The 24,077-nt window shown below is 35.2% G+C and overlaps 5 protein-coding genes across 12 annotated transcripts in view; 2 read left to right on the top strand and 3 right to left on the bottom strand.

Annotated features, from left to right (window-relative positions):
• Nucleotides 1-312: 312 nt before the first annotated feature.
• Mu2 (mutator 2) lies at nt 313-21,981 on the top strand. Of its 5 annotated transcripts, XR_014425780.1 has the most exons (11): nt 314-610; nt 847-952; nt 1,183-1,236; nt 1,988-2,098; nt 2,450-2,548; nt 5,883-5,981; nt 7,207-7,380; nt 7,450-11,653; nt 11,724-12,035; nt 12,147-12,426; nt 21,853-21,981. XR_014425780.1 is itself a non-coding variant. In XM_083043087.1 (10 exons), the coding sequence occupies exons 4-10, from the start codon at nt 2,000-2,002 to the stop codon at nt 12,356-12,358; spliced, it is 5,199 nt and encodes a 1,732-aa protein (XP_082899213.1). In that variant the 5' UTR covers nt 314-610; nt 847-952; nt 1,183-1,236; nt 1,988-1,999; the 3' UTR covers nt 12,359-12,759. The 5 variants fall into 5 exon arrangements, 4 of the variants coding, with proteins under 4 accessions (XP_082899216.1, XP_082899213.1, XP_082899215.1 ...); XM_083043087.1 differs by lacking the exon at nt 21,853-21,981 and having other exon boundaries at nt 12,147-12,759; XM_083043090.1 differs by lacking the exons at nt 5,883-5,981; nt 21,853-21,981 and having other exon boundaries at nt 313-610; nt 12,147-12,759.
• LOC145939049 (carboxylic ester hydrolase-like) lies at nt 2,408-5,387 on the bottom strand. The gene is made up of 8 exons (XM_083043099.1): nt 5,136-5,387; nt 4,599-4,896; nt 4,204-4,401; nt 3,919-4,097; nt 3,661-3,826; nt 3,245-3,580; nt 2,999-3,125; nt 2,408-2,933 (listed from the first exon to the last, which is right to left on the bottom strand). Exons 1-8 carry the CDS (start codon nt 5,331-5,333, stop codon nt 2,732-2,734), a joined length of 1,704 nt encoding a protein of 567 aa, XP_082899225.1. The 5' UTR covers nt 5,334-5,387; the 3' UTR covers nt 2,408-2,731.
• Nucleotides 12,805-14,840, bottom strand: LOC145939056 (nuclear protein 1). Its single transcript, XM_083043109.1, has 2 exons — nt 14,482-14,840; nt 12,805-13,686 (listed from the first exon to the last, which is right to left on the bottom strand). The coding sequence occupies exon 1, from the start codon at nt 14,699-14,701 to the stop codon at nt 14,492-14,494; it is 210 nt and encodes a 69-aa protein (XP_082899235.1). The 5' UTR covers nt 14,702-14,840; the 3' UTR covers nt 12,805-13,686; nt 14,482-14,491.
• LOC145939047 (scoloptoxin SSD14) lies at nt 17,844-24,077 on the bottom strand. 4 transcript variants are annotated; one of them, XM_083043094.1, is made up of 10 exons: nt 23,042-24,077; nt 22,732-22,981; nt 20,902-21,126; nt 20,557-20,780; nt 20,235-20,427; nt 19,896-20,096; nt 19,577-19,826; nt 19,283-19,476; nt 18,956-19,196; nt 17,844-18,839 (listed from the first exon to the last, which is right to left on the bottom strand). In XM_083043094.1, the coding sequence occupies exons 2-10, from the start codon at nt 22,905-22,907 to the stop codon at nt 18,576-18,578; spliced, it is 1,968 nt and encodes a 655-aa protein (XP_082899220.1). In that variant the 5' UTR covers nt 22,908-22,981; nt 23,042-24,077; the 3' UTR covers nt 17,844-18,575. The 4 variants fall into 4 exon arrangements, with proteins under 4 accessions (XP_082899220.1, XP_082899219.1, XP_082899222.1 ...); XM_083043093.1 differs by having other exon boundaries at nt 22,732-22,916; XM_083043096.1 differs by lacking the exon at nt 22,732-22,981.
• Nucleotides 21,786-24,077, top strand: part of LOC145939053 (phytanoyl-CoA dioxygenase, peroxisomal-like) — a 38,181-nt gene continuing 35,889 nt past the window's right edge. Inside the window, exon 1 of the mRNA XM_083043104.1 lies at nt 21,786-22,023. The gene's annotated coding sequence lies outside the window, so the exon portion shown is untranslated. The remainder of the gene's footprint in view (nt 22,024-24,077) is intronic.

Genomic DNA, 24,077 nt, shown 5'->3' with positions numbered 1-24,077 from the left:
AATATTATTTATGAATTTTTCCTTTTTTTGTGTGTGCTTTCATCACTATTTCAAATGTTGCGCTTCGATAAGCCACACCAATATGGCGTGTTCCCCCCTTACGTCTGCTTGCCCGGCAAGGGGGGTATATTCTCCCTCCTGTTATTTCTTACCTCCATGGTTATGCATATGTAAATCTAGAGAAATCCTAGGAAACTTTTGAATGAGCGCTTTCTCGAGCCATTTGTAGCGTCGAGTGCACCCTTCTTAATATATGTATGATGTAGTTAATGCTTGTTCTCACTCTCCATTGTGATGTCGCTTCAATGTTTTGTCGCATCTTTTTCTCGTTTATCTCGTTCTTAATTTATTATGTCTATTATCTTTTGCCTTATAATTATATGTGTAGTGTAAAGTGATGTATGGCGCTAATAATTAAATGAAGACTTTATTAAAAATGAGTTTCAAAAGATATCTATTATATTTGTGAAATACATTTATTATACTTCTCCTTCTCCATGAAGTTAGTCTCTGGAAATCGGATATCTGAGTATCGCGCTTCGCGCGCTTTTCCAGCATTTTCCCGCCATAATCGACGAGACCATGAATACTGACGTCGTTCAATTAATGAGTAAGTTATAATTGGAATTATATTTTAATAATTTTCGATTATGGAAGCAGCATATATGCAGTCTTTGTGCGACGTATCATTGTTTACGCGTGGTCACGTATTGGATTGAAGTCGAAAATTATTTCGTGCAAAATGTCGCGCGCTTATTATAATTGTATTCGAATGTGATTAGTGCGCGCCTAATCGTAATTAATTGTTTTTGTGAATGCGTGTTTAATTGTAATTGTTTTCTTTAGTGACTGTCACGAAAGAAGGACAATAGAAAGAAGAAAGAAATAAAAAAAGAAGAATAAAGAGGAAGCTTTTGGGGCGGCATCAATAATTGATAGCAGAGCAGCTGCGGTGAGTATTTATTATTTTATTTTAATTATTTATTATTTGTTTATTATAGTGATATATTGAATCAAAATTTATTAATTGTGTTAAATAAAAATTTTTTAAATTTAATTATATATATATATATATATATATATTTGTTGTACGCATTGAATATAAAATTAAATGCTTACAATAATAATTTTCTTAAATTAATTCTTCCACGCATTACTACAATTTCTATTTTTGTATTACAGGTCAATATATGTAGCTTTGATGCAATTTCAACTTTTAACCTTTCGTTATCACTGGTGAGTGATAAATATTGTTTCACTTTATTATAAGATAACGGTTTTGTAAATATTAGATTGTAGAGATAGTTTTGTATATATATAGACCTAGATTGTAAATTGCAGGGAAAAGGAGGTTTTATAGATAATTTCATTAAAATAAATGAACAACAGATTAGGATGAATATTTTGGCTTAAAAAAGGGACAGGAAACATTTTACTATTCTAATATATAATATATATTTCATATTTCATATTAAATAATTACTAATGTGTGTAATATAAATTGTGAAAATGGGAAAATATTAATTTATTATATTAATATTGTATATATAATTGCCAATCAAAATATCTTGCATGACAAATGAAATATCGATTTTATTTGAGCTGCGTTTCAAAAAATTCAAACTGCGATATATAGTACCGGAAATCTGCAGTTATATATATTATAATTTTTTCCAGTACTATATAGTATGTGATATATGGCGGTTGGCGGAAAGCGGAAAGTTACTGGATTGTATGATGTGTTAGTCGATTGTTTAGTAAACATCAGTTTAGTAAAATGCGTTACGTTTTGTGTTAACATTATTTTGTGTTAGTATATATTATTATTAAAAGATTTATATTTAAGACTTTCACATTCATATGTATATTTATGTGAATGTTAGAATTAGTTTTCGGAAGAGGTTATGTTATGTTAATGTAGTTTCAACGATAGACTCCTTTTTTCTGATCGGTGCTGATTAAATGTTTATTTTATTGGAATAAATAGATTCTAATAACGATGGAGTTCCCGGCCACACAAGTCTATGAGGATGACGATCTTCCGCCTACTCAGAGAATTTCACAAACTTCTGACAATGAAGAGGAGGAGCCGGTTCAGGTTAGAAAGCATACATTTGTATACTTGTTGTTAAATTGTATTTTTATTTTAGTTACAGACTTTAATGATGTAATGACATAAAAAAGAATAAAAAGAAATTGTGTTGATTAAACATTAATTAATTTTTTAAAACTATGACGTATTTAAATAAAGAATTATAATAAATACTTTCATTAAACCCATATTAAAATACATTTATAATTTAAATAGATTATTAATTGTAAATTCTACTTGTTAAGTTCTCTTGTTAACTCTTTTTTAATACGTTGAATTATTAATACTTAACATTTTTCAATAACAATACATTACTTATATAATAATCATTTTACATTTTATTAAACGATTATTAAGGTTGGAACGTTAACCATCAATTCCAAGGAATACAACATCAAAAAAGGGACCACAACAATCGGTAGACTTGCTAGCTGTGGCATTGTTCTAAGTGATACGGTAAGTCTTAAAATTATATCTTTTATTTCATTTATGTCAGTTGAATGTTATTTTTTAAGTAAATATAAAGAAATCATCTATTTTGAAAAAAATTTTGGATTTATATATAAAGTTAAGTAACATTTTTTAATAAAAATTAATTGCATATTTTAATCAAAAAATCAAGTTTTATCGTAAAATTATTCAAAGTTCTTCTTTTCGATCTTCTCTTCGATTTTTTGTCAATATGTTCTCTTTGAACTTAATTGAGTTCCAGAGATTTTTCTCTCCAAAGTTAGCATTGTTGTCCATATTAATCTTAGTAGGGTTAGCGATATGCAAATAATGAAGTTCCTTGGTTGAAGGATCTAGTTTTGACCATTCTACATTGGCTAGTTTTGCGATTCTGAAAAAATTTAAAGAATAAGAATTGATATCTGTATATAATATGTGGATAAATTTGGCGCTTACCCATCTGTGGCAAAAGATACCCAAAAGTCGATCAAAAGTTTCTGCATATCGAGATCTTGTTGTGTTTTTGTCGGATCCATCCAGGGAGTGTCTAATACATATATTACGTCATCGCCATGGGAGACACCTAACAAAAAAATAAATATATAGAATAACATTTATAAAATTTTTCTTTTTGAAAAATATAAATACGTCTTCTCTTTTATATGTGAATTTCTAAAACATTAATTTTCATGATAGACTCACCGTAATTTTCAGTAGTACCGCTCATGGCATCGCTTAAACTTTGCTTTCCTCTGTACGTGAAATAATAATACCAGACTGGATTCTTATTTACTTTGGCTTGCAGTCGCGCAGCCTTCTCACTATCGACCACGAAGAAACGATCACTCGCCATTTGTATCAGTTGTTTCGTAGTCGATCGGTCTATTGATTTCGTACCAAAGTAATGCTTCTTGATCAGACGAGCAGTCTCGACTTGCTTCTCTTTGGGGATGGTGTAATTAAAATCCAGGAAAAGCGGGCCGATAAGATCCCAGTTATCGTTCAGTTGTTTCAGATTTTGATCTTTAGCGATGAATTCTACAATAAATTAATATCGATAAAAGCCTATACATGAAACATTTGAAAACATTTTTCTAATTATCTTATGTTATCTTTACCAGCCACAGGATAGAGGCCCTCTTCGCTCGTTACTCCCTTAATCCAAGGTACGTCCTGCACGTCACCGCTATTCACGATTTCAACCGGTGTCCTGTCGATGAAAGGCGTATCCCCGACTTTTTCGGGTACTGGCCCGAAAGGAGTGAAGGGATTGTAGAAGAACGACTAAAAGTGTAGGGCAGATGTCAAAACTTTCTTCTTTCTGCGTTCAAGGAGATCGCATTTTATTTCCCTCAAAATTATGAAATGAGAATCACCATAAATTCGCTTGTAGCCTGCACGATCGTTCGAGCTGGACGATATCTCAAGCAGCTTATCATATCTCTAGAGATAGTTGTAGGACATCCCATCAAAGCACTCAGTTTTTTAGTCTTCTCCAGAGAATTCTCGGTTTGTGTCCAACAATTGAACGCTGTACCGCTGAACGATATTCCGCCTATATAATAAAATTAAAAGTACGATAATAATAAATCATAATAGTCATAATTGGTTTAATTACTATAATTATTTTGCGTTTACGCGTGTTATCTTGTAAAAAATACCTCGGAAGAGTCCCGCGCTCATTTGCGATAAGTAATGATAATGCACACTTGCACCACCGGCGCTCAGACCAACTAAGGTCACTTTATTCGGATCACCACCGAATGACTCGATATTCTCAGATACCCAGCGTAGCGCCATATTTTGATCCTTTAGACCCATGTTGCCAGGGACCACTTCGTCTTCCGTGCTGAGGAAACCTATAATTTTTTTTTATAATTTAAGACAAAAACTTAGAAACATGAGACGAGTTTTTAAGTCATATAAATAACAATTTTCTATCATCTGCATTGCAACATTTGAACAGATATGTAGATTTTAATACTGGAAATATTGTACATTTTTTTAATAAGATGTTGAGATAATTCTATATGTGTTGTATGATGATATTACGTACCCATCGGTCCTAGCCGATAGTTAATCGTGACAAGTATGACGTCGCTATCCATCAGATATTTAGCTCCGTATAACATACCGCTACCAAATTGGAAACCACCACCATGGATCCAAAACAATACCGGCATTTTATTTTCCGCCTTCTCTCGTACTGGCACGTAAATATTTAAGTACAAGCAATCTTCGGCACCCTCAACCTTTTCCGTAAACTCTAATGGCATTTGGGAGTATTGAATACATGGAGAACCGAACTTCGTAGCCGATAGTTCACCGATCCATGCCGGTATTTGTCGAGGAGGCTGCGAGAAAAAAATTCTTAATTGGAACATATTTGACGAATATATAATGTAAGAAAAATTTTAGAAAAATTATCGAAAGATGATTGACGGAATATTCATGTAAAATTCATATAAACATCTTATATCTATTATTTATTTTACGATACAATTCTGTTTTATTTGATAAGGAATGTCACTTCAAGAAATACAGCTACAAAAATACTAGAGTCAAGGATTAATCTGAGATTATATATGTGTACCTTGAATCTTAATTTCCCAATAGGTGGCAACGCATAGGGAATCCCTTCGTACGCCTCGTATTTTCTGCTATTCTGAGATGTTTTATAGTAGCCTTTCAATCCTCCCAAGGGTGTCTTAACACTTGGAGCCGCTTCATCTGCATTACTTAATACGGCTAAGCCTAAACAAAGTAAGACGATCGGTGATCTTATCAGCATGGTATTCAGTTAGTATGTTGTCACTCGCGCAAATTACTGTGAACTGGCACTTCTCTGGCAGTGATTATATTCAGTAAACAATTCTTATCCTTCATATATCATATATGTGTATACATACACTCATATTCGGAACATACACAGAAATTAGATACGCATTACATAATAAGAAACCAAAGTCTGATGCATGAATTGTACATATGAGAATTACTTTATCTCGTGCTCTTAATATCGCGTATATTTCAATTATAATAATTAACATTTATCTTCGAAAAAAAATAGATGATAAAAATTTAACAATTTGCTTTCTGAAAGAAAGTCCCCATCACAAAATATACTTTCTGCTGAACTTTTTTGTTAAATAAGTTTTTTAAATAAATAGAACATGGACAAATAAATGTTGAATTTAAATTTAAAAGCAATAAAGAAGAACAAAAAAATATGACATAATCTTTTAATATTCTGTATATATAATTTTGTATTTGTCAGACAAGATAAATTATAAATCTTCATTAAATCTAATGTCGAATTTGATTTTTTTTTGTTTTTAAGACCGTATCCGCAATGCACGCAGAGATCGAAGCTATGAAGAAAGGATCGAGAATTTGGATCTGCGATCTAAACTCTTTCAACAAGACGAAGCTTGATGATGTAATAAACACTATACGTATTTATTATTTACACCCAGTTTTTATCGCCTAGTATCTTTGAACTGCTTACGTTATATTTAAGCACAGTTTGCCGTTATGTAATTCTACGTATTGAAAGATGACCAATTAATAAAATCGTGCTTGAAATAAATCGCTCGTGAAGCACGCAAGTGTGTATCTTAACGTTTGTCCTTGTTTGTTATCAAGTATATTACAGAGTAAATATGAGAAAAATTTTTATAATTACGTTTATTCATGCAGTTTTTAAAGTTTTATTTAGAAATTATGTTGTATAATAACGTCATTTACTTTTGTAATGAACGATATATTTTAAATATATATAGATCAGCTATTTTCCAGAATGATAGCTTTTTCTAATATGAAGTAAATATTATTACATAAACAACAAGAAGATGATATGGGCAATCAAGTGGAAGTTTTATAATGTGTAATTTTCATCGCGTGATATATCAGAAAATAATGCGACTGTGTTTCAGAGATAATGCATGTTATGATAAATGCAGCTTGCATGATAGACATAATGTGATTTTCTTGTTTTCGTACTGCATTTGCGCATATCGAATATGCATTCAATTACTTATGAATTTTTCTATTTTTATCACATTTATAATGTCTACGCTAAAATTTTTAATTTGACTGACAGTTGTAGATTATTCTTGAATTATCTTAATCATCTTAAATATAAATTTTTTTCTTAATTGTATCTTTTTACTGCATGTTTCTCATCATGTTCTGATATAAGAGGATGATTAATTATAAATTTTTAATTTCTGATTTAATAAAATAGTTAATTCTAATGCAATGTGTATATACATATTTGCTATACATATATACACATTTGCTGCGTAATATTTGCACAGTAAACTGAAGAAATCAAATGTTTTTAATTTAAAGTCGATTAAAATATCAATGCAAATTTTATATCATGACAACGCAAATCTTATATCATGACAATTTTTGAGATCGAAAGTCAAATTGTATAAATATTTGTATTTTTATTATGCTTTATGTTATCTTTATATTTAGAAAATATTTTTTTATTATATAAATTATCTCATCAAATGGCATATGTGCTTTTCTTTAAACTAAAACTAGAAAATAAATTATAAAGAACTATTTTCAAATTAGGATTCAAAATCGATTAAAAAATTAAGAATTTTGATGACTTTAGTTAGCTGCATTTTTTCCTTTTCTTTTTTATATAGGAACCATTGATACCTACTCGTTTCTATGAAATCAAGGATGGAAGTATCATTCAATTCGGTAGAATGGTTGCGACTTATCACACATATCGTTCGACGGTGATACCAGAAACACCCGCGCCATCACGACGAAGAGACACGGGTACAATAATCCCGAGCACTCCGGATTCATCTCTCGTAAGTATTTTGCATACGATTAGCATCTGATATGACATTCGTCATATATTAAAGCGTCTGTTTGTGTAGAATACTTCGTCCGGCGATGATGGATCCGTTATCTACGGGACACAGAAAGACGAACAAAACAGCATTTTTCGGCGGCCGCTGGTTCCACAACAACGTCAGTCAACAAGTATCGATAAAAAGAATATCTCTCGCACATCCCTCAATGAGAGCGAGGAACAAACTGCCACCGTATCGCATGCGTCCAATATTAGCGAAAACCGAGAAGCTATTAGTACTATATTTGATATGGAAACGCAGAAATTCGAAGGACATGAAACGGTGGCATCAAACTCTATTCATGATATAGAGACGCAAATATTTCCCACAGATACCTCCATACAAGCGAATACTCAGATTAACAAGCAACTACAATCAAAGCTAAATGGTCAAGATGAAGTAGCTAGTACTTCTGCGACAAATATTTACGATATGGAAACGCAACATTATACGAACGAATCAGAGACTCAAAAAAACGAAGAGAATATTCGGAATGTAACACCGAAGAAACTTACAATAGATATTCATAATGCGCAAACGCAAAATTATCTTGATGATACTGACAAAGATGGCAACAATACGAAAAATTCCGAAATCGATAAAAATGAGAATCAAAAGAAAGGTTTAGATCAAGTCGAATGCAATATTAATGATTTAGAGACGCAAAAATTAGATAATATTGCGGAAGATATATCCAATGTAGAAACTCAACTTGAGTTAAACGGCATTAGAAAAACAACCAGAAATATATTTGATATGGAAACTCAACTTGAAAATGACATTCTAAATGATGTCAATAATGATCGAGATTATACGGATAAAGATATCACAACAAAAACTATTAAAAATGAAACTAATGATAACGTTACTAAATCATCCAATTCCAGATCTAGTACTCCTGGATCTTTGAATTTATCATCACCGGGAGTCGACGAAGACTGCTTTTCCCCATTACAGCATAGCGATCATTTGCTTGAATCGTCAAATTTATTGGAATATTTTGGCGAGGGCCTCGATGAACGGGAAGAAATACGAGCGTCTAACACGTCCACACCGAAATCGCATACGAAAGTTTTATCAAAAAGAGATAATAATAAAAATGCCGAAAACGTGTCGAGCATATCGAACAATGACGAAGACAATATTTTTGACGCTCCCACTCAACGCAGCAGTCACAAATTTGAAGAGAAGTCGGATGAAATCAACGAAAAAGATGCGTCTCCAATACGCAAACTTCCGAAGAAGAAGTACGAATCGAAGGAAAACGTCGATGATGATTCGGAAGTGGACACAGAAGAACACTCCAAAAAACTCGCTAAAAAGCAATGCAAATCTTTAGAAATTTCGAATAAGTCTTGCAACGACAATATAGATAATAGAAATGATGTAGCCACAAGTGTTGAATCTGAAGATATATTCGATGCACTAACGCAACAATCGAATAATTCTGCGGTTAAGGATACATCAAACTCATCGGTCGATCGATTATCGAAAATCAATGAAACTGACGCTGTTGTTGACACTATGGCGCCGACACAGATTATAAACAATGACGAAAACACAGGTAAACAAGGCAATCTGACAAACAAACGTTTAGCAGATATTAATAGCAATGATAACGCAATCGAAAATGGACAAAAGAAACATGTTGATCGCAAGAAAACCGAAGAATCTACTCAAGTGATTCAAGCAGACGAAGAAGATAGTCTGGAAGAAAAACTTAATAAAATGTTTGATAATGTAAATAGCAACAGCATTCATGAGCCACCACCTATATCGAGTCAGACTCTTGAAGATATTCTGGAATCATCGTCGTGTAATAACGACTTATCTTTTAATAAATCTACTGTAAATGAAAGCTCGCATACAGATGACGTACCACAAACGCAGTTAAGGAAGAAAAGTCGCGCGCCTTGCGATCAATCGCGTGATCCAGTAGATACCGAAGCAAATAATGTAGAGATCGATTCGCAAAATTCAGATACTTATTTTACTACTCTTACTACAAGACGAAAAAGAAATATTCTAAAAGATACACAAGAACTTGTAAATTCTATGCAGACTATAATTTCTTCTCGTCAAGCTTCTAATACTTCACAAATAGCTAAAACAGATAACGAAAAGATCGATGATGATACAGCTACGGAATTTAATAAAAGAGAAAAGAAGATCTCAAGAAATAAATCTGAAGCAATAACAGACACTTTAAACGACGATAACATAACTGAAACTACTTCAAACAACGGGAACAACAAAAGAAATCTTCGACGTTCGAGGAAAAGAAAAGGTGAAACAAACAAACGAGTTTTGAGAAGTAATTCGGGCAAAGTCAACGTCGATGATGTTGAAAAGGATTTGGTGAGCGTGTCCAATGTTTATGCACCTTGTCCATCGGAATATACAGAGCGTACACGAACATCGGACATGGATGAGAGCGACGATGACATTCTAACACGTTTCCCAGCTGTTAGAATATCAGGGACGCTTTCAAATCCAGTGAGTCCTTCTGCATCATCGACGTCGACTGTGCTTACTCCAAGATCTAAGCGAGGCATCGTTAAGAGTAAAAATAAAGAGACTGTATCCTTACGAAATAAATTACGCGAGCAAGCTGTTGAGGACTCTGAAAAGGACGAAAGTCCAAATCGAATACACGATAAATCATCGGTGTTTGATAATCATACGTCCAGTTTTGATGCTCTTGAGACCAATGAAATGACAAGACACGATGTAGACACTTCTGAGGATTCTGACAGCGAAACGAATTTTAATCGATTCAAGCAAATGGCAGACAGAATGTTACATAATGAACTCGATTATGTGAAACGACGCGATAAAAAAAACAAAAAGTCCTCATCTAATTTATCGAACGATCCGAAACGAGATACTGACGATGAATCGAGTTCTTTGCAAACAAATTCAAGAGTAACGCGACACTCCAGTAGACAAAATAACAAGAGTTCGGATGTATCTTGCAAAGAAGCCCGCATGGAAAATGAGACCCACGATAAATCTACGAAGTCAGAAGCAAAATCTATTGTCGCTGGAAGAAAGAGAACTGTGCACACAATCGAAAAAGATGTCGAGCAGCCGAATTCTAGTAAACGTAAAGCATATGAAGTCGAGGAACGTCCGATTCTTACGCGAGCTCAAAGAAACACGGTGAAAACAACTATCGATAGGCAATCTCCAAATATTCTCGATTCTTTTACTAGCTCACGCTCAAATTCCCCGATAATTGGAAGTACGAGATCTTCCCGAAGTAATAAAATACCTGAAACTGCATTAGGAGAAACTCAAAAAGCTTTAAATTTAGAAATAGATGAAAATGTCGATTCTGAAACATCGTATATTAGACGAAGCAAACGTAAAATTAATGATGATCAAGCTGTTATAATGCATGTTGATGATGTAACTGTGAATAAAAGTAGTAATAGCAACAAACAAGTCCAAGCGCAAGAAAGTAAGACTGAAATAAATCTACCACAAGACAAGATTTTAAAAGTTGTACTTAGCCCCTTAAAGAGCCATATAATAAATCCTACAGAAGAATCGCAAGAAGATGAATCAGAAGTTGAGATGATTATAGGAAGGAATCTTAGTAATGTGCAAGACAAGAATTTATCGGTTAGAGAAACTAATACTGCGAAGATGTTTCAAAGGAGATCAAGAATCAAAAGCAAGAGACAACTCAATGCAGATATCAAGATAGATTCAACTTCAACTGATAGCAGTATGTCATCTGTAAGTGATTCTAATAACACTCAATCTGATGATTCTACATCGACAGCTAATAAGCGCAGAAGATTCACTAAAAATTCCGCAAAAACACAAGTTCCAGAAAAGGAGGAAACATTCAAGAAACCTACTCGTGTCAATCACAATTCTACAAGTTTAGTCTTTGATTCTTCCACGGAAAATTCAACCAGTGAAAGTAGCCAAAATAGTATAGAAAGTGATATTTTGTCAAGTTCTAGATCTTTAAGATCAAAGGTAGCAGCTGTCAGTAAGAAGGAAAAGATTGTGACTCGAAGTACACGTAGAATGGTTAACGACAGTGTCTTAAGCATAAATACAAGTATAGGAAACACTTCTCTTCCATCAACGCCTTCCACCAGGATGAGTAGGAGTATGTCTGTTTTAAGTAATTCCACACCATCCGCTGAGAAACATAAAATTTTGTTTACGGGTATAACGGAAGATTACAGCAAAATTGTTAAAACATTAGGTAAGTAATAAACTCAAAAATCTTAGGAAATTTGTAAATTTATTATTGATAATTATCTTTATTTTTACAGGTGGAAACAAAGTGGAAGACCCAGCAAAGTGCAGCATTCTAGTTACTGACAAAGTTCGCAGGACATATAAATTCTTATGCGCGCTAGCGAAAGGTGTACCTATAGTGGCGATAAATTGGTTAACAGATAGTGAATCGGCAGCACGATTTTTGGATTGGGAGAGTTACATACTAAAAGATCCTGCAGCCGAAGCCAAATTTGGCTTCAGGTTAAGAAAGAGTCTTGATAAAGCTAAGGAAAAAAAATTACTAGATGGATATACCATTGTATTGACACCAAATATTGTGCAACCACCTATAAAAGAATTAAAAGGCAAGTTGAAATTATATTTAATTAATACAATATAATTTTAATATTATTATCCCATTTTATTATATACAAAACACATTTAGCAGATTTGTAATGAGACATATTGTATTGCAGATATGATAACGTCTTGTGGAGGAAAAGCTTTATTACGTCCACCAAATAAATGGCCTGAGAAAACAGTAATTATATCCTGCGAAGAAGATTTGCTAAATGCAAAAAAATTGTTTGTGAAGGCACCGCAGACTGCTACTATACAATCTACGGAATTTATTCTGACTGGTATTTTAAAGCAGGAAACGGATTTCGAGAAATACAGAATAACATGATCACCGGTGAATCCCTCCTAACCTCCTTTGATAACATCTCTACTACTATTAACGCTGTCAGTACTCAGGTATCTAAATATTTTTATTACTAATTATATTAAATGTTTAAAAGTTATACTATAGTCTATATACAAGCAGCGTTACATATTGTTATATTCCCAGTGAACAAAAATTACAATTGCAATTGTGTTTTTATTTATTAAATTTAAAAAAATTTTTTTTTTTTGTAAATAGAAATTAGTGCAATTGTAATTGCTTAAATTTTATAAAAAAAAAATTCAAAATCTGTTTATTAATTGCTGAACTTTTGATTCTTAATTATAGTTATATAATAATTAATATAAGAAAAGTGAGATGAGGAAAGAAGAAATTGATTTACATATAATAAGAAACAAAAATACATGATATAAAATATTCTTTTTTCTACGCAATGAATAAAAAACGCATTTTCATTAACTATAGAAATCTTTATTTCATAGTTTTATTTTTCAATACAATTATATTTTGCTTGTATCAACACACGATTTTCTCGTGCGAAAAACTTGAGATATATATATCTTGGCAATTCTATTGATGTATATAATCAATCACAATACACGAGTTGCGTTCTGATTAAACATAAAATATCATAATATATTCTTACGAGTTGATTGAAACTTATCAACTCTGCCCTCTTTATGTGTGTGTTTTCTGCAACACGTTTCGATACGTCAATGCCCCTTGTTATAAGAACAGATGATAACAATAGAACGTTTATCTCGTTCGATCAGGGGTATTTGCTCGTACGTGATGTATACGAAAACGCGCACATAAAGAAGGCTCTAGTTAACGATTTACCGATCATTTATGCGATTAAATCTAATGATTGTAGGAATAGAAAAAAGCAAGTTTAATCAATCATAGCTTATTAATTAAGAATTAAGTCGTACAATAGCACACGCAAAAATTGATACAATAATATCATCGTACTATGCTCTATTTATATAATATATATATATATATATATATATATATATATAAAGACAAAAAAAAGTCAACTTTAGATTCACACGAAATAAGCAGTAATTGAAGTACGATATATGTTATTTTGTACTCTTATAAATAACGTGGGAATCCGTGCTTCCATATAAATGAATATGATATAAACGAAGCACGAGCTACCGTACTCCGATCTTACGTTTTGAGTAAGAATCTACTGCTAAATGCAATTTCTCGACAGTATAATGCATATTACATATTCCTTTCTTATGCCGGTCGTCTTAGGCGGTAGGTAAGTCCTGTGAGATGAGATCCAACTTGACAATGTCTGTCGCGAAGGAACGTGTTATCTGAAATCGAAGCAAAAATTGGATTAAGAAATAATGTAAAAAATATCGGGGAAAAATAATGATTAATTTAATCATTTGTGTTTCGAAAAAGATTTCCAAAAATAATCGCGGACTATCGCGAAACTCGTATTACGCAATGTGTAAATCCGAGGGAAAAAAAAATAAATAATACAAGTGTATGTGTGTGCGTGTGTGTATGTCGTGTGAGTCATTGCATGCGAGATAGTGGGTAGCGATAACGAAAAATAAGACGCAATACCGCGAATCGGCACGTTTGATAATCTGCAATGGAAAAACAAAGTCGTCACGTTGGCCGAAATTTAACTTGCAAAGTTTTTTAGAAGCCGCTGAAAAAAATCGAACGTCGTACGAGACAAAAAAAAGAGGTAAACACAATCGAATATGACTAAGAGATTGAATTATTTCGATTATTTTCCATTATTTTTCCTTCGACAATACGTGAATTTAAACCGGATAAACAGAGTATTATTGCGACTTGATCAAGAATAACTTTCACCTGTCAAGAGAAAAGAAAAGGTTCAATAAAAGATAAATTTTTCCATTCAGTTTATCGACCTTGATCGAAGAGATTAATGTGTTTTGGATTATTCATTCAATTTCTTTCTTTGTATATGAGATAACGAGAATTGCGTCACTCATCTTGCTCGAGAACAAAGTAATCATATTGACTCTATTGTCGGAGCAAATGCGAGGAAAAAATATGCGGACGAGGCCGACGACGCGATATATGTAAAGCTTGAAAAGTAGAACACACGTAACGTCAAAGTGCCTCACCTTCGCGGATTTAGACCTTGCTCTTGCCGGTCTGCCGTTTGTTGTGCTCGGTATTCATCAGCTTGGTGAGGATCTTTCTGGAATGGCCGCTCGGGTCGAAGTGATTGGTATGGGTGACGGCCTCGCGTTTGCTTCTCTGTTTACCGCCGTGCGCGGTGAAGATGTGCTTGTCGTGATCGTAGTTGAAGTGCTCGTACTCGTCGAAATGCGCCTCGGACATAGCTCTCGCGGTTGGATCCTCGGATCGGACGCTCGTGGAAAACAGGTCGCCGCGCGACAACGCAAAGCAAAAGAAACGATCGACGTTAGTTTATCACCTTCCACCGAAGGGGATCGACTCGATACTGATTACGTCGCGCTCGCCGCACCGGGTTTATATACGTCGCTGAAATTGCGCGTGCGCCAAGTCGACAATCAGCCGGAGAAGCCGGTCTCGCCGCCGACTCTTGAACGATTCAACTCTGACACATTTGTCTGAAAATATTTTTATCTATTAGATTTATGAAGAATTTATATTTCCTCTTCTTGTCAAGATCTTTTACTTTTTATAATTCTCGTAGTTTTCGCGCGCTCCTTCCTAAAGTGAGTTTATCCCAAGATTGAATGAAATGTCTTCGTGACTTTTGCGAATTTTGATACAATATTTTTAGATAATTCGGAACGTAAAAAAAATCCGGCTTTCTTACGCAATTTTGCACAACTGCGTAGTAAGCGCGAAGTATATATACATATCATCGATACGTCAAATTTCCCAATATAGCTTCGATAACATATCGAAAAGTAGTCTTTCTCGACTTCTTTTCGCCAAATTATATAACTGTCATAGATTTCGATTATCAGTATCTCAGTTGAACAAATAAAAAGTTTGTTGCGTAATATTTTGACGAATCAATCATACGTTTCGTATATATTTAGGAATATTTTCCGAGCAAAACATTAAGAATGAATGGGACGAAAGTCAAATGTAATCAAGTGGATCATATTATAAATGCGTAGGAAGCAAAAACACGCACGTTATGTTGTGCACATTCAGTTAGACGTGTCCCCGACAGCTGTGTATTCATCATTGTCAGATGTAATTCCACATGCCTTCACGAAAGCTTCAGCCTTTACCTTTCGCCGATGTCTTATTTAAGATAGTTGTATCAATATTTTTTACATAGAGATATATTAAAGTTTCCAAACAATATCTGTAAATTTGGATAAGAAAATGAATTTTCGGAGATAGAAAGAAGGGGGAAAACTTATATTCGAGAGAGAGAGAGAGAAAAGAAAGAGAAAGAGAACTGTCAAACTGTCAAAATTAAAATAACATAACGCATTACATATCATCGTAAGCAACGATATCTGAGACATATAATCAGGAAATATCTAGAAATACTCTTTCAATGTTGTTAACAGTATATTTAATATTCAAAGCAGTTCTTGTTTCTCTGACGTGCACGCGATTTTACCGCGATGATAAGACAAGACACTCCTCTTCAAGTATCCAATCATTTACTCACGTGGCTAATCTATCTATCGAGACACTCGCGACCTAGAAAATTCCAACACGTTCATCTAACGTCCAGGTGCATTCCCTTGTACAGCTGATATAGCTATAAAGTTATTCTTAGTAAAGCATGCCTGATTTCCGAACGAAATTTTTCTATACAAAATAATATTTTATTTATTTTAAAATTCAAGAAAGTACTTTTAAAAGAGTAAACTGCAATCATGCACCGCGATTAATTTATTATTTTTAAATTCTTAAATTAAATTAAAATCAATTTTCGAAAAAATCAAGGAAATAAAAACAAATCAGCTGTATATATATATAATAAAAAAAAATAACATTTATACTGTTGATAGCGAGAGCGCGTGTCAAGCCGTGTCACGCCGGTCGTTCGTAAACAAAGTGCGAGACTTGCAATGTCCTCGTAGAGATGCAGCAAAACGCTCGTAAAGAGGAATGTAAATGTGTCGGGGAATATTTTGTGTTGTTACATTCACCGATTCATTCGTGTACATACTACTAGAAACAGGCAGAATGTGTGAATGTATATCGCGAAGGGGAAAGCCTGTATCAGTCTATAACACACGTTTCTACGTCGTATATATACGATATATCTCGACGCGGAGCGAAATTATCGAAGCGTAAAAGACACGTCACGCCACCGACGAAATTTCTAAATTAAATAATTTCTCGAAGCCTTGAAAATAACAATGTAGCCTTGAATCACCCTTCTCATTCTCAGTCGACGACGAAGTCCGATAACTTTACTTCTTTACGCATGCGAATTTTACTCGGCAAGAGAAGTATCCCTTACAAAGTTTCATCCTCGAGTTAATACAGAATCGAATCGTTGTGAGATAACGCCGAAAAAACAATAAAATTAATAAACTTATTTTTTTTCGTATCTCGTATTTGAATATTGCCATTTGCAAAGATTGGAAGCATTTCCAGCCACTTTTTACAGCTGCGTGTGTTTTTCCGGCGAATATAAATATTAAACGCGATATTTATTCGCGCATATCAGATATACATTATCTTCGATGATGGTAATTATCGCGGATTATTTTGATAAACGTTGCAGTAATAAATAAAAATATTGAATATTGAATATTTATTCGATTTCTCATCCGATATTTTCTTATTAACGTTATTCATCAGGTGTTATAATTAAGTGCCGCACCCGCGCGAATGCCTGAATCTGACGTTATAATATTTATATTCGAAATAGCGAATTTTTTTTTTTCGATAACGACGCAATATAATTTTCAAGGTCGGGCATTGACAACGGATTATATTCCGACTAGACGCAAAATGCGCGTTCGTATAGTTTCTCTCCGTGGGACGACTTGTTTAATTATAGCTTATAGAGAACACGCTGTATCTCTGCGGAGTCAGCGAAAGACAAAGTGTCCATGTCTCTTTTTCTCTTTCTTTCTCTCTTTTCGTTTATGAAAAAATCATTGCGCGAAGAAAGTCACTCATCAAATCCGAAGGATGATGACGATGACATTGCGAAAGGATATCGAGTGCGAATGCAAAAAGGTACCGTTGATCGCGACCCAATCTCCTGATAGGATGTTCGTATCAAACCGGCTATACTCTCGAATGACGATTAGCTGAGAAGTCTCCTATGCGACTTCAGAAACAGGTTTCTCCAGATAATAGTAGGGGACTAGCTAATGCAATGTTTTGTATTTGCGTGATGCTTCTAAAGCCTACGTTTCGACGATGTAGAAAGCTTTATACTCTGAAGAGTAGAGAAGAGCAGAGAAAGAGGAGAGGAAATTTTAAATATAGGAGGATACAAGAGGATGTGGAAGATAGTTTCCTCCTCGCAGAGCGCAGTAATGGTGGTACCATATAGTCATTTCTTTTTTTTAATCATATATTATTAAAATACACTTTTCAAAAAAATAATCGATAAGATTATAGAAAAATTTATTGGAAAATTTCATGGAATGAGAGAATAGCTTAAGACGTGCAATCGTGAAGGTGAAACACCTCGTGTGCGGATGATACGGAATAATTTAAAATAGGAAGTAAATCGCGGCAGTGCTTTGACGTCAAGACTTTACATCTATAAAAAGCCCTAGAAGTGTTCAATAAGCATCACGTCTCGCGGAGCGGATTGTATAGCCGTGCTATATGCTAAAAATACAAATTGTACAAAAAATTAAAATATTTATATGTATATATTTAAAAAAAATGTATATATATATATATATATATATATATATATATGGCGTACGATGCCAAAATTTAATAAAACTCGTCAATCTCTGTGCATTTACATTGTCACGCCCGCGTTTTGCACATCTAAATATCACAAAATAGTTCAAAGGAGTAAGATACATTCGAGAAAGTACGGATACTGACTTAGAAGGAAGAACGCGATCGATAATCGACACAAATAATGAGCGAGGAAGGTATGAAGATTATATTTAATGAGCAAATACCGGCGATCTTTTACACGAACGTGACGATAACATGATCGATCACAATGATAACAAGGAGACGATCGTCGAAACAAGCCGGTTTGCGAGGAATTTCGCGCCGTGAGAGAACGCAACTAGACACTGATGAAGATGACACGTGAATATCAATCGACTCCGTAAACATCACCGCCTTTGCGATAATCAGCGTTCGCGAAGATTGTGGAATTTTCGTACAATATGACGCAAACTACGCTGCCGCGGTCCCTGTAGCGTTTCGTGGCATGTCCTAGACGCTTCAGGCCGTCGATCACCTGCTTGGGAATCCCGTACTCGTAAGCTATCTTTGATGGATACAGCTGATGATGTATCCTCGCCGAATCCACGGCCTCCTTGACCGTCTGTTTCATCCAAAGGATTTTCGCAGTTACCTGAAAAGAAGAAAACACGATGACGATCATCCGTTGTTTCGTTAACCACAGTGCTAAGTAGAGATGCCGGAGAAAGACGATAGAAGACAAAGAGAGAAGTGAGCCAAAATATTAACTTGAGACACCGCGGTAGTGATTCTTGTACCACCAGCTGCGCCCACGACCATCTTCACATCACCATTTCGATCGACGAGAACAGAAGGCACCATCGAGGACAACGGCTGCTTCTTAGGTGCGATATAATTATTGGGACTAGGCGGTATACCGAAGTAATTGATTTTCGACGGAATGCCGAAGTCGTCCATGGCGTTATTCAGCACAATACCGGTTCTCCTACTGACCATTCCGCTTCCAAAACTGCAAGATTATTATCGGATACAAAAGCGTACAAGGAAAATCTCTGGCAAAGAAACGCACGACTCGAGAGGTAGAAATTTATTTACTAATAGTTAATGGTGCTGGTAACCGACACAGCATCACCATCTGGTCCCAGCACCGACACGTGCGCGGTACCATGATCCTCGGCACCGGCATACATGGAAGAACCATAGTGTCGCGGATCCTGCCATGTTTTCTCGTCATTTATTCTCTTTCGTATCGCGCGTGCAAAACTGATCGACGTCAGGTTTCTGGTTATCTTGAAAAGAATCAAATTACGGGACAAATATTAATCCAAACAGACATTAAGAGAGAGAGAGATTGCGAGAGAGAAATAAAATCGTGTCTATAATTATTACTTCGCTCATATCGACGAAAGCTCCGTCGCCCAGATCCGTCCTTAGCGCGTACGCGTACTTGAAGGTCTCTATCATTCTGTGATATGTAAGGATCGTCGAATTAAAATCGGCTATGCTGGCCGGCGTGAAGCCGTAGTCGTCGAGGACGTTGAGGATAAACGAGAGAACAGCTCCGCTACCGGGTAGTCCTGTGGTAAAAAGTTTTATACCGCCTGAGAGATTCGTCTGGATTGGTTGATCCCATAAAACTCTGCGTAGGAGTAAAAAAATACATTATTTTTTTTAAGACGAATTCGTTAACAATAATTCTTCGGTCTACCTGTATTCGTTAAGGTCCTTCATCGTTATGATTCCTCCTTGTTCGCGCAGATCGTCGACGAGATATCGTCCAATCGTGCCGTTATAAAATTCGGTCGCATTTTTCTCGGCGATGATTCGCAGCGTTTCGCAAAGTGCGCGAGGTTTAATGATAGATCCTACTTTACGGAATTTGTCAGTTGCAGGATCGATAAACAATTCTCTACAAAAGATTCAAGAGATATTTCATTCCATACACGCACAATACTTGTTATATGAAATAAATACTTTATATATAATTTTTATTTTCTATATATAATTTTTATTTTCTATATATAATTTATATTTGACAGATACATACCTCAGAGTTGGATCGTTATAAATGCTTATCTTATTATACACAAGACTGTCGTATTGCACTTGTGTTAAAGTATAGCCCTTCTCGCAGAGTTCGATACTCGGCTTGAACAAATCCGCCCATGGCAATTTACCGAATCGTTGATGAGCCTCCCAATAACCAGCTAATTCACCGGGAACAGAAATCGCTAGCGCGCCTGTCAAAATAAAAAAAAAAGATTTAATGGCAAAAAAATTCATTAGCATTACTAAATAGCTAATCAGACGAGAATATAATTCGGACACTTTTTTGGGATGTGTACAAAAATTGTTGTATCTAAATTTACCGCGAAAAGACGCATTCATGGGCTTGTCGTTGTACATCGTAGAATTCGCTGCCAAGGGTGCGCGATCCCTGGCATTGAGAACGAAGGCTCGACGTGTGGTTCTTTGATAGATGGTCATCATAAATCCACCGCCGAATCCTAGACTTTGCATGTTTACGAGCCCGTTGCATATCAGCGCCGAAAGCGCAGCATCCACCGCCGATCCATTCCGCTCTAAGATCGATCTGAAAGAGATCCTTTCCTTTTATCTCTGTTAAGAGAGACGGACTAATTAAGTAAAAAAGATATCTGTTGGATGTCACGCATGTATCATTGCATTTGAAAATTCGCGCGCATTCAACTCACTTGCCAATAACTGCACATGGTGCTCCATCCGCGCAGACGGCGCCGCGTTTAAAACTCCGCAATCTGCTCCAAGACGGTGGCTGTACACTTTCCGGATCAGGCGGTATGAGAGATTCGTTTTTTTGCGAGGTGCCGTAAATTCCGACACCGATTACGACGACCACAAATACAGCTACGATTATGCCGATTATTACGATCGTGTACGATCGCACGCAACGTCGCGATCTGAAAATTAAAATATCGCTGTCAGAGTAATTAATCGGTTGCCTCGATCAAAGATGAACTTTTTTATCACAGAATGTTAATGTTTGTTTCGACGTAAACAAATTGATTTATCTTTGTTCGAACACTCTTGATGATGTTACGTTGACTTGTTATTTTAATTCAACGTATACGACTTTAGTCAAAATAATATTCTATCTTTATCTCGTATAATCGAACGTAACGAATAGAACTCGTTATATAAACTGGACAAATCTTTATCACTGTTATTTAAAACAATGATAAAGATATATATTTTCCAACTATTTTTTTAAAGTACATTTAAATCAATGTTGCATTTAAAAAATATTCCTCAATGCTTTAAATTTTTCTATCATCAGATTTAATATTAGAGCATATTTAAACTATGTACTTAATATATAAAATTTAATAAAATTTTGCCGATAATTTTTAATAAAATTTTATCAATTATATGAAAGTATGCGATAATCGTGATATGAATAATGCAATCTAAAAAAAATGCGTTATAATATTTTGCATTAATTTGTATCTAATAATAAGTTATCAGAGGAAAAGAGAAAGAGAAAGAGGAAGAAAATATGTGTATATGTGTATGTGTATGTGGAAAAGCGCTATATATACGGCGGACCGTTCATTGTCAGCGACTAATGCGTGTACAAAGTGCGCAGTATACATGTATTAATTTTTCGTCATCTATTGTGATTTCAGTGTATCGAGTCAGTTCGCATTTGCAAGCTCGAGAGTATAGACTTCGTTGGATTTCTATCACAAGACTAGAACTCAAGAAAGCTGAAGAAAGAGAAAACATTTTCTATACATTCTACCGATTAATCTGCGTTCTCTACCTTATCTGCTCAAAGAAATCACATCGTATTCTAGGTAAATTCTTATAATTTTATATATTGAAGAATTAAATATTATTCGGATAAACTCGGAATAATTATAATATTATAAACAGAAAGTATATTCTATCATAATTCTGTAGACTATATTTGATACGAAGAATTAAAAGAGAAATTGTAAAAAAATATAAGATCTCTTGTTATGTGTGTTTTTCGTTAAAATTTAACAAATGTAAAAATTGATTGAATTATAATGTTAAATCATTCGATTGTACTGATCGATTAATTTCACAAACGGGTTGCATTGCTATCAAAAAATTAATTTTTATTTAAAAAAAGCTGAATTTTAAATTATTCCGAGATGCATATATGTAATTTAATGCTTCAATAAAATATTCAACGCTTATATCGTAAAGATATATACGCAATAATAAAAGTAGATATAGCAGTTGACGTTTGACGAAATAATCACAACAGAGTTGCGCAATGTCATGACAGTGCAGCAGAGACCTCTGTCATGGATAATATGTTGACAAATAGTTCTAACTTAAGAATTGATATGAACTTTAAAGACTTAATTTTTTTAAACGAAATCATACTTTTCCGCAAAGATAAAATACTTCTAAATTGCATAATTTGCACACTAAAAATAAGAGGAAATTTTTTTCTATTAATCGCGCGGTGGGGGGAAATGCATGATACGCATAATTTTTTATTTCGTATCAAAGGTCACGGGATGACTCACTTGTCTATCTTGAATCTCCCGAGAATTCTCGAGCTGTCGCGCGAGAGACGGGTCGAACCGAGGAGCCAGGCGGTTCCGACGTCCTCCGAATCGAGGGACCGGTTGCTTCCGGTGCACCGGCGCCCATCGTCGGAACCGGAACTCGTGCTGGACGAGGAGGGCGAGGAAGCTCTCATGATTCTTCTCTGGGGAAAGCTCCATTTATTAATAGGATAAGTGAAGAGCCGCGCGCTCTCCTCTCTCCTTGCCCCTATATATTTACATCTATATATCTCCGCTCGCGATTAATTCAACATTTGATCACACTCACTTGGAAGACATGCCCTCCGTTTCTCACCATCTACGACCGTACTTCTTCTGGCGATTCTCTCGATTTCTGGCACGCGTGGGAGAGAAATTCCGCGCCATATTCGGCGGTGTCAGTTACATTCCGGAAATGCATAACACCGGTTTTAGCATAATAAATGATAGCATGTTGAATTTCCCGATGCACACACGTATATTTACACGTATGCTCACTGCGATTCGTTCGACTACCGCAAACGCATCGATGAACTTAGTTCGCGCAACGAGCGATAATAAACTCATTAAATCCTATATATGGAAATGTTACACACTCGATGATAGATCGTCGGAAAACATGCCTGTTAAACTGTACTTCCAACACGTTTCTCAAACGGAGCAGAGATCTGTGAACACTCCAGGCGGCGAAGATTGTATCAGCTGAGCAAGCAAAATCGATGCGAGTCTGCGCGTCAGGTATATTCAATGAATGCTCGTGCGCGGCTCGAATTTCGAAAGATGAATTGCAAGACGAGACTTCTTTGGCAAATGTTGACGGATATCCGCGTGCGAGACACTTGGAAAGTTCTTAGACATATGGTAACATAAGTAATTCATACCTCCCTTCCTCTTGCGATTCGAATGTACACGTCAGACTGCTCTTCTCCGCCATACTCTTCTCCTTCCACCGAGTAGAAACTCTTCACCTTCCACCGGGTAGAAACTCTTCACGATGCTCCAAAAGACGATTATTCTATGCTCGACTGCATACACTTTCCGAATTGACGAGCACGAATGCGTTTTCGAGCGAATTTTCACTCGCTTCGCGTAGATATAATCGTGAATCAATGGACTATATCTTATACTCTCTCGGACGAACGCATCGTAAATTTTTCGGTGATCTTCCGTTCAAGCACGAGGAAATTTATATACGCTAAGTCACGCGAGAAACCGGTAGACGCGGCGACTCAACCATAAAGAGTGAATGAAGAAGGGTCACGGTCAGAGACTGCGCCCGTTGCGAGGTCATAAACTTGTTCAACAGGATTCGAACATAATATAAC

Source organism: Prenolepis imparis, unplaced genomic scaffold, assembly GCF_030444845.1.
Source record: "Prenolepis imparis isolate NDT839.2.m4 unplaced genomic scaffold, iyPreImpa1.0 SCAF_7, whole genome shotgun sequence".
In the NCBI taxonomy this organism is placed as follows: Eukaryota; Metazoa; Arthropoda; class Insecta; order Hymenoptera; family Formicidae; genus Prenolepis; species Prenolepis imparis.
The sequence above is the reverse complement of the archived record's forward strand: the minus strand, read 5'-3'. Positions and strand labels throughout refer to the sequence as shown.

Bases quoted from the DNA above. Each gene is read 5' to 3' on its own strand.
- LOC145939047 (XM_083043093.1), bottom strand. From the start codon at position 23,071: ATGGTGAGAAACGGAGGGCATGTCTTCCAA. The intron at 20,781-20,901 runs GTGAGTTGAATG...GATCTCTTTCAG, and splicing joins CCATGTGCAGTTATTGGCAA to ATCGATCTTAGAGCGGAATG. The intron at 20,097-20,234 runs GTATGTATCTGT...AATCTTTTGTAG, and splicing joins TATAACGATCCAACTCTGAG to AGAATTGTTTATCGATCCTG.
- LOC145939049 (XM_083043099.1), bottom strand. From the start codon at position 5,333: ATGCTGATAAGATCACCGATCGTCTTACTTTGTTTAGGCTTAGCCGTA. The intron at 4,402-4,598 runs GTACGTAATATC...AAAAAATTATAG, and splicing joins CTATCGGCTAGGACCGATGG to GTTTCCTCAGCACGGAAGAC. The intron at 3,827-3,918 runs GTGATTCTCATT...CTACACTTTTAG, and splicing joins AGGCTACAAGCGAATTTATG to TCGTTCTTCTACAATCCCTT.
- LOC145939056 (XM_083043109.1), bottom strand. From the start codon at position 14,701: ATGTCCGAGGCGCATTTCGACGAGTACGAGCACTTCAACTACGATCAC.
- Mu2 (XM_083043087.1), top strand. From the start codon at position 2,000: ATGGAGTTCCCGGCCACACAAGTCTATGAGGATGACGATCTTCCGCCT. The intron at 5,982-7,206 runs GTAATAAACACT...TTTTTTATATAG, and splicing joins ACAAGACGAAGCTTGATGAT to GAACCATTGATACCTACTCG. The intron at 11,654-11,723 runs GTAAGTAATAAA...TTATTTTTACAG, and splicing joins CAAAATTGTTAAAACATTAG to GTGGAAACAAAGTGGAAGAC.